Below are 13,695 nucleotides of genomic sequence, written 5' to 3' on the forward strand. Positions count from 1 at the left end.
TGTGGTTCAAATTTCAGAGAAGTTCTCCAAATCTGTCCTGATTTGATGCATGCAGTCTGTTCTCTGCATGCATAGTTCAGGGCTTAGACTAAGGCTTGCTTATACACAGAATCCAGAATTCCTTCCCCTGGTCATCTCCCCAGGAATCTTCCTGCACTCTTTATCACTGGTTTAAGCGATTTGGTGTTGATATAACTTATAATGGTTTTCATGTTTTTTGTGCTTGAGATTCATTGAGCTTCTAGGTTTTAGGGAGTTTTAATTTTCATCAGATAGAAAAATTGTGGTTATTATTTTTTCAAATATTTTTTCTATCAGCTTCCCCATTCTTCTGGGACTTAACTACAGTTAACTTAGAAAATTTAATATACTCTATGTATTTCTGGTCTTCATTCTCTTTGTGTTTATGTTTGCTGTGTCTTTATGTCCATGGATTTTTTCGTATGCTGTATTAAATAGGCTGTTAATCTCATCTAGTAGGTATATTTTTCCAGATATTTTTATTTTTTGTCTCTGCAAGTCCAATTTGGGGCATAAAGTCTTCCATTTCCTTCCTCATTGTTTTTGTGTCCCCACCCCCCCGCCCCGCCCCCACCTCCTTGAACATATAATTCTACTATCTGTCATCCCCGATCATTTTCCCCAGGTTACAGTTCATATTTTCTGTCCTGCTTTATTCATGTTTGGTAAATTTGATTGGATGCTGGACATTCTGAATTGTATGCTTTAGATTTTGGACTTTATTGCAGAGAAAAAAATACCGTTACTCTTTTTCTGTGACATACTTAAGTTACCTGGAATTCATTTGATCCTGTCAAGCCTTCTTTGTAGGCTTCATTAGATCAGATTTAGAACAAACAGCTTAATCTGGGGCTAATTTGGCCTTATTACTAAGGCAGTATTTGATGCTGTGTGACTTAGGAAGTCTCTCCACTATGGTTCATTGAAATACAAAATATTCCCAGCCCTACTCTCTTGCTGTGGCTTTCCCTGCCTCGCCCCCATCTTGAGGTAATTTTCTCACATACACCACAGGTCTCCAGAGCCCTTTTTCTGTGTAGCTACCTTCCTCACGGTGTTTTGCTGCCCAGATTTTAGCCATTTTGGTTTTTCCATACTGAATTTTGCAACTTGGTGAGACTGCAGAAAGTGGACTCCCTGGTTTCCCCTTTCTATGCTGCACACTGGAAACTCTCCAGGAAGAAAGCTGCAGCCATTATAGGGCTTACCTTGCTTGCTTTACTTTTCTCAAGCATCACTACACTATGCTGCTTCTTGTCCAGTGACTGAACACCACCATTTCATTTATTTTATTTAGTTTTCTAGCTTTTTTAAAGACAGAAAGAGAAAACTGGTCCTTTTAATCCATTATGGCAAGGAACAGAAATACTCATTCCAATTTTAAAATTTATTGACCAACTGTAGTGGGGATTAAATTAGCATGGCATTTATTTGTGTTATTTTTTTTCTTTCCAGTTGCTCAGATATCCACTCAGACTTGTGTTTTAATAAAAGAGAGACAGAAATTGTTGATTAAGATAACTAGTGTTTTACTATTCATTTCCTCTTTATTTTCTCATTGTTTCTCTTGGAGTCAGGAAGGACATGTATATATAGCATGCAATTTATCAAAAGTAAAAATGCATGCTCTGCTGAAGTTCATATGGTTGAACTCCTTGCAGTGAGGCAGCAGGACTATGCTTAAGAATGGTCTTTCTGTGAATGAACTTATTTCTATATAGGGATATATCAAAGACAATAACCTGTGTATGACAAAGCTTAAAATTGTTTTTGAAATGCAAGTATATTGTTGGATGGGTTGCAAAGCATGGTTACCACTGCAGTTAGTTGCTTTTAAGGAATAGTCATGCTTGATTTGTTACTGGATTTAACCTTAAATATGATCATTTTTCCATTAGCCTTGTGCAGCAAGAAGGCCCAGATGAAGCGCTTTCTAAAGAGGAGGTCATCTTAAAGCTGAAAGCAGAGGTGCAGCGTTTGCTGGATAGCAACTCTGTGAAGCGTCATCTGGTGTCTCAGTTACAAAGTGATCTCAAAAACTCTCATAAGAAAATCGAAGCTCTCCAAGTGGAGAAGGAGGAAAAAAGCACTGAGGTAGAATTTGTAAAGCTGTTTTTCAAAATTTAATAAAGAAAACTCTTAAAGTTTTCACATTTAAATTAAACCTTTGTCTTTCAGGCATTCATTTGACTTTTTTATAAGTAAAGTTAATTAACTAATTTCTAACTGTTCTGGATCTGCTTTGCTACACAGGGGCTTTCTCGTTGCAGAAAATAGGGAATGCTCTTTAGTTTCGGTGCCCGGGCTTCTCATTGTGGTGATTTCTCTTGTTTCGGAGTGCAGGCTCAGTAGTTGTGGCTCCCAGGCTTAGCTGCCCCTCGGCATGTGGAATCCTCCCAGAGGAGGGATCGAACCCATGTCCCCTGCATTGGCAGGCAGATTCCCAACAACTGGACCACCAGGGAAGTCCGTAAATGAAGTTTAAAGAAGGAAATGCCACTTAAAGGAATATACTTTCTTGTTACTTTTGGCACCTAGTAAATGAGACGCCAATTAGGTAAAATTCCATAGCCACAAATCCAGTGCAGCGTTCTTTATAACAAGGCATCTGCATTTCCTCAAGATCAGCTTGTTCCGGTAGTGCTTTCACATCTAGTTAGACTCTCCACAAAACGCCCTCGCAATTTGCCTCACATTTCCCTGGCCCATGTTCTTAAAAGAATAGTCATTCTACAATGAAAAAAAAAATTCAGTGTATGGTGGTGTTAGAGGTGGGAAAGACATGTCAGATATGTCAGAGTCCTTGAAACCCACCTTTATATCTTTATAAAGTAAGTTAGTGTGCTTACTTTATAGATAAGATCAATGAAACTGGAGGAATTTGTGACCCTTCTGGGCTTAGAGTGAGTCTTTGGGTAAATTGAGACTAAAACACTGCACTGATGAATAAGTCAAGGTTATTTCTCCAAGATCATGCTATCAGAGGTCTTTAGGGATGTCCTCTTTCAACATCTGCCTTTTTCACCCTTCTCTATCTCTAAATCCAGCTCACCTCTATTCCTATTGGAAAGAAAGATCTAGAAGCTAAGAGGAGAGGGAAGGTAATATATGAGTGTAGGTAGGTGGGACTTGCCTGGTGGTCCAGTGTTTAAGACTCTGTGCTTCTGCAGAGGGCATGGGTTCAATCCCTGGCCAGAGAACTTAATATCTTCCATGGTGTGTGGTGCTGCCAAAAAAAAAAAGAAAAGATGTAGGTAGTGTATTCCTTTTCCTCATGGATGGAAATAATATTTTACTTCCTGCTTTGGTACTGTTTTATCTCTTGATCCTTTAAGCTAGGAGTTGTATTCATTAAAAGTCCTATTAAAGCAAAGTGTGCAAGATGTTCTCTGGCGCTTATTATTGTGGAATTTTAATCGTGCCTAGTTTGCTTTCCAGAAATAATAGTGTGCTCTCACTGTGAAAGCCCTGCCCAGTTTGGTTCTTTCTTCTGAGTAACTATATTTGATGAACACATTGATTTCAATGTTAATAAGCAAATGAGAAATGGGACACTGTGCTTCCCCACAGCACATTTAACGTCTTTAAACCAAGCTCTTTTAACTGTTCCCATATGTTTTTTATAAAGAATGGAAATGAAAATTTGTGTTAGGTTAGAGTTGATTAGTTTAATAAGCATTTTAGTGTGAGTGTGCTAAGGGTAGGAGCCTGATTTGGGGTCTGAACCTTAGCTCTGGTGTCTTGTTGCTTTCTCTTTTCCATATTGAAATCCCTAGTCGGCATTTGCTGTACAGATACACTTTCACATGTGTGGCAGTGGCTGGTGGCCATTCCTTGTGTTGTTTTTAACCTTTCCGTTTGCCTCCACACTCTACAGTCTGTTTTATCAGTAGATTAGAGGGAGCCATCTCATCTTTGAATACCCTTTTGTTCCTTTTTTTTTGCCAGGTAGCCTTCTGCCATTGGAGAAGGCGATGGCACCCCACTCCAGTACTCTTGCCTGGAAAATCCCATGGACAGAGGAGCCTGGTACGCTGCAGTCCATGGGGTCGCTAAGAGTCGGACATGACTGAGCGACTTCACTTTCACTTTTCTCTTTCATGCATTGGAGAAGGAAACGGCAACCCACTCCAGTGTTCTTGCCTGGAGAATCCCAGGGACGGGGGAGCCTGGTGGGCTGCCGTCTATGGGGTCGCACAGAGTCAGACACGACTGAAGTGACTTAGCAGCAGCAGCAGCAGCAGCCTTCTGCCATGGTAATTTCTCAGCAGTCTACATTTGGTTTTTCTTAAAGTGAAGCTGAATTCAGTCCTTGATGCTTATGGCTATTCTGCTTCAACTTAACTATATAGGAATCTCTTGAGAGTATTGTCTTGATAATTCTGTGAGTGTTTGATCAGTAAATAATGATTACGTATGTTGACCCATTTCCTAGATGGAGAAGAGGGAGAGGAGGTAGTAATTTAATGGACAGGTGGGTTTTTAAAATAAGCACTCAAGTTCTCAGCCGTCTCATTAGCAGATGAATGCCTTCAAACTTGGCCTTTGCCTCCTGTTTCTCTCATCTTTTTCTAATGAAGCTCCCTATTTAGTCTGTAAAGTCAGAAAGCAGGGTTGGGGAGGTATGTGGATGAAAAGAAAATCATTCAGTTTAGGTTTTTTTTTTAAGCTACCTTATGCAAGGTCTAATGGGATTCAGCGATGAAGGAAACAATGGCCATTCTATGAAGGAACTTCGATTCTAGAATATCGGTATCCAGTGGATATATAATAATGCCATCAGTTCAGTTCAGTTCAGTTGCTCAGTCATGTCCAACTCTTTGTGACCCCATGAATTGCAGCACGCCAGGCCACCCTGTCCATCACCAACTCCCGGAGTTCACTCAGACTCGCATCCATTGAGTCGGTGATGCTATCCAGCCATCTCATCCTCTGTCGTCCCCTTCTTCTCCTGTCCCCAATCCCTCCCAGCATCAGAGTCTTTTCCAATGAGTCAACTCTTCACATGAGGTGGCCAAAGTACTGGAGTTTCAGCTTTAGCATCCATCATTCCTTCCAAAGAAATCCCAGGGCTGATCTCCTTCAGAATGGACTGGTTGGATCTCCTTGCAGTCCAAGGGACTCTCAAGAGTCTTCTCCAACACCATAGTTCAAAAACATCAATTCTTCGGCGCTCAGTTTTCTTCACAATAATGCCATATATATAACTTAAAATCTCTAGTAGTCCCATTACAGTAAAATAGGTGTAATTGTTTTTAATAATTTATTTAACCTAGTATATGTAAAATATTATCTTCTCAATATGTGATCAATATAAAATTATTAATAAGACAGTTTATTTTTTGTGTGTGCTCTGCCCTTGAAATCTGGCATGTATTTTCTCCTTACTGCATGTTTCTGTTTGGACAAGTCACATTTCAAGCGCTCAACAACCATACGTGGTTACTGGCTACCATAGTCAATACTACGGATCTATAAGAAGATGGACATGTATAACTTTGTATAATAAGGGTGATACTAATTACAAAGTGCTATGAGAAGGAATAACTAACTAATCTTGTGGGTGGTGTGGAGTACTAAGGTAGCCCTAGTGAAGTCTATGAGGGAACTTTTGATCTCTGTCCTCAAGGATAAACCCAGGGGAGAAGGTGGATAGGGACATTTCAGCCTTGAGCAGATGTACGTAAAAGGATATAGCAAATAAGCTAGAAATTTATGTTATATAAACTTAGTCTTTCTGAAATCTTTAATGAAGCTAAATTCATTAAATGTCTCTCGATTTTTTTGTTTTTAATTGTGGCTACACTGGGTCTCTGTGGTGTGCCGGCTTTCTCTGGTTGCTGTGCATGGAGCAACAACTTTGTTTGCTCTTGAGTGCAGGGGCTCAGTAGGTGCAGCAGGTGGGCTTCATTGCCCTGCAGCATGTGAAATCTTAGTTCCTGACCAGAGATTGAATCCTAGTCCCCTGCACTGAAAGGCAAACCCTGGACCACTAGGGCAGTCCCTCTATTGATTTTTTAGAAAGAACGATCATAGCTAGCATCAAATCCGGAGCTTAATGAAATGATGTTGAACTTTGTGCTTGCTAAGAGAAAGAACACAATAATTTAAACTTCCCTGGATGTCTTTTTAAAGAGAACTGGGCCATCAGAATCCTCCTCTAAAGCCTTTATGTATTAAGAAGGGCAACAAAAATAGTTCCTATATAATCTGTTTTGACAGATTCTTTCATAGATGTTTTAAAGGTATTGATATATTTATTTCTTTATAAATGCCTTTAGTATGTTTTATTTCCATTTCTATTCATCTTATATAGAACAATTTAGAGTTACTACAGAGTTTTTTTTTTTTTGCTTTTATGTCATATGACTATTCATAGCAGTGCTGCTTTATGACATTTCCAGGATAATATGTGATCAAACTGAGGAGTCTGCCCATACATAGCACTATGCAGTGATTGGGGGTGGGTCAAATACTATGCTCTTCATTCCAGTTGAACAACTGGGCCATTAAGGTAGAATGTGGCAAAGGCCTTAGAAAAACCAGACTGGCTTACTAGCAGGCAGGGACCACATCGACACTGAATTTTTTGTAAGCTTAAGAAATAAAACACAGAGCCCTTTCTGTGTGTGATACTTAATAGAGATCATTACCTTACCACAAGCTGTGATTAAAGCCATACTCTGATTCCAAGGGACTTGATAGGCAATGTTCAGTAGCCAACTCAGAAGGGTCCTGGGTAGATTTTTTTGAGACATAGAAATTAGGAAGATAGTATAAGAGTTGGTATACTACATTTCTTGTGTTTTTGAAGATAATGCCTTCTGTATTCCAGCTTTAGAGAGAGAAATTTTGTTGTGACATTCAAATGGTCCTTCTCTTGTGAAAGATGTTCTTAAGAGTTTTGTGCCAACAATTACTGCAAGTGCCAAGTCCCAGTGTGCCTGCAGTGTGAAAATATGTCAAAATTGAGTGCAGTGACTAGCCATGAAGATTGTTTTTTCAGGGCAGCAGTATGATGTTACTTCCATTCTAAGTAATAGAAACTCATTAATAGGGAAGGAAGCACAAATGAATGTCATAAACCTTAAAAAGTAGAGGCCATGTTTTTTTTTTTTTTTTTAAAAAAAAAGCCATTCTAATAAGTCAACAAAATCCTTTAAAGTCTCATTAATGCCCCCAAGTCTGGAAAGCTAACAGAGTAGATATTCTTATCTCCTCTCTCTCCTAACTGGGATAGGAGCAGTGGCTTCTGGGACATGATGGCAGGTGAACCAGCAAAGCCAGCAACTAGAGCAGTCTCCCTCTGAAGGAAATGAAGACTAAATGGGAAAAAGGAGTCAAAGGCTTGGGGTTCTGTCACCCCATGTAGAATGAGATACACATACCTCTTTTTCCCCCAGTTAGTAGAATGAACTTTGGTACAGATATATTTTAAACATTGAAGGAAAGACCTCAGAGTTCAGGTAAAGAATAAAACCAACAGGTCAATTAGAGTAGATAATTAAAAAAAAAAACTTTGACCTCTTCAATGAACAAACAACTTATAAAAATGGACAAAATACTCAGGTAGTAAGAGGAAAATGCTAACCTATATATATCCTGGAAGATGAAGAACAAGTGAACAATGAAGGCATGTAAGAGGTTGCTCTCTGATGGTGACACAAGAAATGGAAATGAAAAAACTTTTGGAGATCCTTTCCCTCATCAAACACAATAATCATTCAATCACTGGCCATTGGCGGCAAAGAGAGCTGGACAGACTCTTGTACTACCTGACGGTATACATGTGTACCAACTTTCTGGAAACAATTTACCAAAGTCTATCGTGAATTCCTATTGAATAAAACGTATGAATTAATATTGATTAAATATGCTAAGCCTAATGGGTGAGAGTGTGATGAAAAATAGAATGTTTGCATAGTCTCAAGTGTCTCTGAATAGTATACTTACTATTAATTGCAAAATAGTAACTTTAGAGTGGAGGTGCCTGCAGACAGGGTCTTTGACCTTCATCAGTTAGCTGATCAATACTATTGATTGATGTCATATGTCTCCTCAGAAGTGTTCACATCACTTCTTTGGTGTTCATGCCAAAAATGCATAACCTAAATTTAATAATGAAGTAACATCAAAAAAGCTCAAATTAAGGGACAACCTACAAAATAAACGATTAGTACAAGTAGTCTTCAAAAATGTCATGGATTTGAAAGACAAAGACTGAAAAAAACTGTCCCAGATTGGAGTAGACTGATAAGATGTGACAACTAAATGCAATGTAGAGTTGTAGATTGCATCCTGAACCAGAAAAAGAACATTTAGAGGAAAATTGGAAAACTTTGTATAAGGTGTGTAGATTGGTTAATAGTATTGCATCCTAGTTAATTTACTGGTATTGATAACTGTACTCTGGCTATTTGTACTGTTTTTGTACTTTCTTTGTAAGTATGACATTGTTTCAAAACTAGTGCTTAAAAATTTTTAAGAACCTGAACACTTTTGATTTCTCTTTAATATTTAGACTAAAACAGATACCTCAGAAAAACCAACTAATCAGATATGGCCTGACTCTTCTGACATGATTGTCAAAGATGATATACTGCAGCTTAAAAATGAAATTCAAGTTTTACAGCAACAAAATCAGGTGATTAAAAAACTTTCCTCTGTTTTATGAGAAATCTCATGACCTCATTCAAAAATAGAGAGATACTATGACACAAAGGTATTAGTGGTCAAGTACATTAGCAGGTAATTAGGATTCCAGTTATTTCCTTTTACTACTGGTCATGTGGTAGTATTTTCATTGGAAGGTAGTATAATTCTAGCTTCCTGTCTGCATAATTGCACGGCTATTGGAAGTATTCTTTTCTCCTTAGGCAGCTCTTGACCAAAAAGTAAAACCTTGCTTATTTATATGGTTGGGAATATTATTGTATTCTAAGACTTGTTAGAAAGCATCAGTTAGCCAATTCTTCACTGATTGAATGCTTTTATACAAGTTTTTAACGTTTACTCCAATCAAAAAGCTACTTGATAAGCCTATACTCTTACAAGGCCTGAAGAGACTTTTATAGAGTTATGAAAATGATATTTTGTCAAATAATATTATAATGAAAGACAAAAGGCACAGAGGATATCAGAAAATTAGATTAGTCAATAAAGGTGTTTATTTCCTCTAAATACTTTATTCTTTTGTATCCAGGAACTTAAAGAAACTGAAGAAAAACTGAGAAATACAAATCAAGACTTATGCAATCAAATGAGACAAATGGTACAAGATTTTGACCGCGATAAACAAGAAGCTGTTGATAGGTGAGGTACAGACAGAGGCCTCCCTTCTCCCATCTCCTATTACACACCCTTACCTATTACATCTCCCTTATACACACCCCTCCAAAAGATTCAAGTAAAATGATGTAGGTGAACCTTCCCCATTGAGATCATAAATTGGAGAAGATGAGTCCCTGGCTTCTCAAATTAGAATTTGGAACACACTTTCCATAGAAATAATGTTATGTAGTGGGTTGAGTTCTATAGAACCATCCAAACTGTAGTTCATTGAAACAGTAGAGCTTAATGGCTTAACTATTTTTTTTAATAAGAAAGAAATTTGTGGGAGGAAATAATGTCTTCTAAATACAAAGTCATAAACTTGGAAACAGACTTTTGGAACATAACTTATGTGTGAGTTGGGTGCTTTGGTATTTGCATTTATAGATAACTTAGAATTTTTGAACCACACCCTCTGTTATTTCAATTATTTTTTTATAAACAAGTTCTAAACACAGACTGTTATACTCTGTGTGAAGGACTAGGGCATTCACACATCTAGGTTTCTAATTTTTCTCTAGAAACATTTGCAGAAAGAAAATGTTGAAGATTCTCAAAAGATCATCTATTGAAAGTTAACAATTACCACTTTTGGTTGGGGAAGACCAATCTGATCTTAATTGCGCTTTGCATTCGTAGGAAAGGAGTGGGAAGGAAGGGAGGGAAACCAGTTCATCTTGCTTTTTCTGGTAATGCTGGGCACTGCCTTAGATTCCGCTGTCATCTGTCTCTAGGTGTGAGAGGACTTACCAGCAGCACCATGAAGCCATGAAAGCCCAAATACGGGAAAGCTTGTTAGCAAAGCACGCTTTGGAGAAACAGCAACTCTTTGAGGTTTACGAGGCAACTCGCTTACAACTTAGGTGAGGATGCAAGTCTCGCTTCCCTTGAAAGTGTAGAGACAGCTTTATCTTATCACATCATTTAGAGGAAAATTGTTCGTTCTGCAGCCTTACATTTAGTTGCTGGTTTTGTATATCCAAGGTCTGACTTAGATAAGGTGAATAAGGAGATGGCGGCTGTGCAGGAATGTTACCTGGAAGTGTGCCGAGAGAAAGATAAGCTAGAAGCGACTCTCAGGAAGAGCATGGAAAAAGAGCAACAGGCACAGGAGAAGAAGGTATGGAACAAGTCCATGTTGTGCTCACTTCATTGCTCTTTGAAACCAGTACAGTCATTCCCTTGTGGAACAGGGAAGACTTCTGTAGAAGGCTCTTTACGTTTGACTGATTGACACGAATTCAGCTCACAAAGTTCAGTTAACATTGAAATGATTATTAAAGCCCTGGTAGAAAATGGCAGATCCATAGGAGAAAATGATTCTTCCTTGTAGATTTCTAAGAGACCAAAGAGAGTTCTGGAAAAATAAGGGAGGTGGACTTTGAGTCACTTTGAGTCTGAAGCCCAGGGATGCTCATTTTGTGTGTGTGTTTGCTGCTTAGGTGGTTACTCCCAGCCCTGTGAGCACTGCACGAAGTATTCCCCTCAGAGACCTTTTCCTCTGACCCATTTCTCTCAGGACGTAAGCATCCATTTATTCTGGGGAAATGGGCAGGAATTTTGAACTGGGGTATTATGATACAGGAGGTGATGATGTGGGGCTGTGGAGAGGAAGGTCAGTTTAAGTGTGCCCTCTGTCCAGGGAGGTCTTGTCGTTCAGGGAAGCTGGAGGGGCTGCAGTGTCCTCTGTTCTCCTGCCTGAATCTTCCAAGTTGCCCTTGGCAAGTGTCCAGGAGTCAAATCACGTAAAAGCAGTCGCCCCTCCCGTCTTCTTCCCTGTCCTGACCTAAGCCTGATCCAGACACCCATCTGCCTCTCCCTTTCCCTTGAGACCAGGCTGCAGACCACAATCTGAAAGCCACGTGCATCAAAATTAGCAAATATTTTTAAAGGCTTGAGAAAATGTTTTTAACAGAGATTTCTGAATAAGTTATAGTAAAGCTTGATGATTGCTACCACCAGACTTGAAAAGAATGTAAAGAGCAGGTGAGGCAGTCCAGTTCATTTAATATTTTGATTATTTTTGAACAGATTAATATGGTAGAAAAACATGCCATGTATACATACCATCTAGTGAAAAAAGAACTATGGGGAGATGTTTTAGTTTGTGCTGGTGAAATAAAAGCTAGAAAGTGTCTTAAATTACCTAGAAATTAAAGACTTAGCTCAGTAATGTTTAAAAAAATTAAAATAGGGAGAAGATCTAGTGTGATTGTTTTCTTTCTTTCTTCCTTTAAATATATAAATTGGCAAGAACATAAGAGCATTTCTCTCAAAGAGGTCTTTCTTTTCTGAAGTATATTTCCTAGTACTTTTAAAAGAATCAATTTGGCTGTAAAATTTCACCCCCCATAATCGATCAGTTGCAATTAATAGCTGGTACTAACTGGTATTTTGGCTCATGAATTCTTGTGCTCTGGGGCAAGAAGGAAAGTTAAAACTATTTGGGCCTTCCAAAAAAACCTACAAGTTACTTTTTTTCTTTAAAATTTAAAATTATAGTAAAATTGATTCTTTTTTCATTTGATGTCTGGTTTTATAGATTTTTAACCCATGTGTGGATTGAAACAGAATAGTCTCATCACCCTAAAAGACTCCTCTGCACTATCCGCTTGTAGTTATACCCATCCCTCACTTAAAGGGCCAGTGTACCTAAAAGCAGTAAAAGTTGAATTCCTTTCTTCTCTGGATATTCTTTAGTTTTTTTATTTAGATTTATATAAGTCCTTTACAAAGCCTAGTAGCCTTCATAAGCCAGTCAGAATAGAACTCCTTTACATTTATGAGACTTTAATTTTTTCGTATCCTCCAGAATTAGACAAAGATATGTATTTACACACCAGTGTACTTTCCTAGGAATTGTTTCACATTCACACAATGGGAGAATCTTATTAACTTGAGCAAGCTAGGGAACTATTAGGGTAGTCCTTCTCCACAGAACATGAGTCATTTTCCTTGCAGTTGGTCTTCAGGTCAAGAGCTTTGCTTGGATACAAAATGTATATGACAGGCAGTGCTGTGAGTCCCCAGTTGTATTTCTCTTTTTCATATGTCATCTTTCTGAAACACTCGTTGAGTCAGGCTGCAGGTTAAGTACAAGTTCAATTCCAGCCTTTAAAGCTTCTATTAACAGATGTTAACCTGGCTTGTTCATATACACAGGGACCTTCCAACCGGGTAGTAATCAACAAAGGCTATGAATCTGTGAGTTTCCCTGGTGGTTCAGACAGTAAAGAATCTGCCTGCAATGTGGCAGACCTGGGTTTGATCCCTGGGTTCAGAAGATCCCCTGGAGAAGGAAATGGCAGCTCACTCCAGTATTCTTGCCCAGAGAATTCCACAGACAGGAGGGCTACAGTTCCTGGGGTTGCAAGGAGTTGCACATGACTGAGTGACTAACACACAGATACACATGAATCTGTAGACAAGGAAAAGATGATCGATGCTGCCATGCATAATAATGCCATTCCTACACAGAAGCTAAGGCTTGCTTATACAGTTGTAATCCATGTTAAATCAGTCCTTAGTTAGATTTTTTTGACTGTCAGAGGCATGTAAAACAAGTTTCAACATTTTAAAACTATCCAAGTATTCCTTCCCTTGAATGATAGAACTTTTAAAATTAAATATTCCCATAGTATGTTCAAATGACAGATTCCTGTGAGCAATAAATTTGCTTTTCTTCTGTAGAGTTGGAAGCAAGTTTTTCCTCACTGTGGTGGATTGCAGAAATGGTTACACTTTTTTCCTATCCCTGAATGTGGGTCTCTTTGCAGTGTGGCTTTGTAGCTGTTCTCAGTTATAGATAGTCTGTTTCTCTTCCCTTGAATCTGGCCTTGGCCAAATGACTTACTTTGGCTAATGGGATATTAGTAAAAAATTATGTAAAAAGACATTTATAAAGCATTTATCTGTTGGTCCTTGGAAGCTTGATACTCTTATGAACCCTTTATCCAAGCACCATGTGAAGGATCTGGAATAACCTGCTCGATGATGAGACATGTGACCAAGTCACTGTGTCATCCTGGTGACATTGAAAAAACCACCAGGCATGTGAGTGTTGCCATCTTAGACCATTGTAGCCCCAGGTGTCTGCAGAGATCAGCTGAGTAGGCTCAGGCCATCACCACCACCCAGCTGATGCACAGAATCATGGGAAATAATAGACATTTGTTGTTGTCTCTGTATTATCTGGTTTATTATGTAGTTAAGCTAATATATTCACACATATAGACACACAGAAAATTAGTAGCAATTTTCTTCTTTTTGTCAAAGGAAATGCAAATCCATATAGAAACAACTCCTAAAGGAAAGGCACACACAGATAAGACAATTTGGGGACTT

At 38.5% G+C, this 13,695-nt stretch overlaps 1 protein-coding gene across 8 annotated transcripts in view; it reads left to right on the top strand.

The window, feature by feature from the left end:
* CEP152 (centrosomal protein 152) overlaps positions 1-13,695 on the top strand; it is a 101,838-nt gene that overhangs the window by 52,324 nt on the left and 35,819 nt on the right. For all 8 annotated transcript variants that reach the window (XM_027554060.1, XM_027554063.1, XM_027554062.1 and 5 more), the window contains exons 13-17: positions 1,920-2,115; positions 8,543-8,665; positions 9,224-9,333; positions 10,086-10,214; positions 10,336-10,471. In XM_027554060.1, the coding sequence (XP_027409861.1) occupies positions 1,920-2,115; positions 8,543-8,665; positions 9,224-9,333; positions 10,086-10,214; positions 10,336-10,471 (694 nt within the window). The remainder of the gene's footprint in view (positions 1-1,919; positions 2,116-8,542; positions 8,666-9,223; positions 9,334-10,085; positions 10,215-10,335; positions 10,472-13,695) is intronic.

The sequence above is a fragment of the Bos indicus x Bos taurus genome, chromosome 10 (assembly GCF_003369695.1).
Source record: "Bos indicus x Bos taurus breed Angus x Brahman F1 hybrid chromosome 10, Bos_hybrid_MaternalHap_v2.0, whole genome shotgun sequence".
Classification (NCBI taxonomy): Eukaryota; Metazoa; Chordata; class Mammalia; order Artiodactyla; family Bovidae; genus Bos; species Bos indicus x Bos taurus.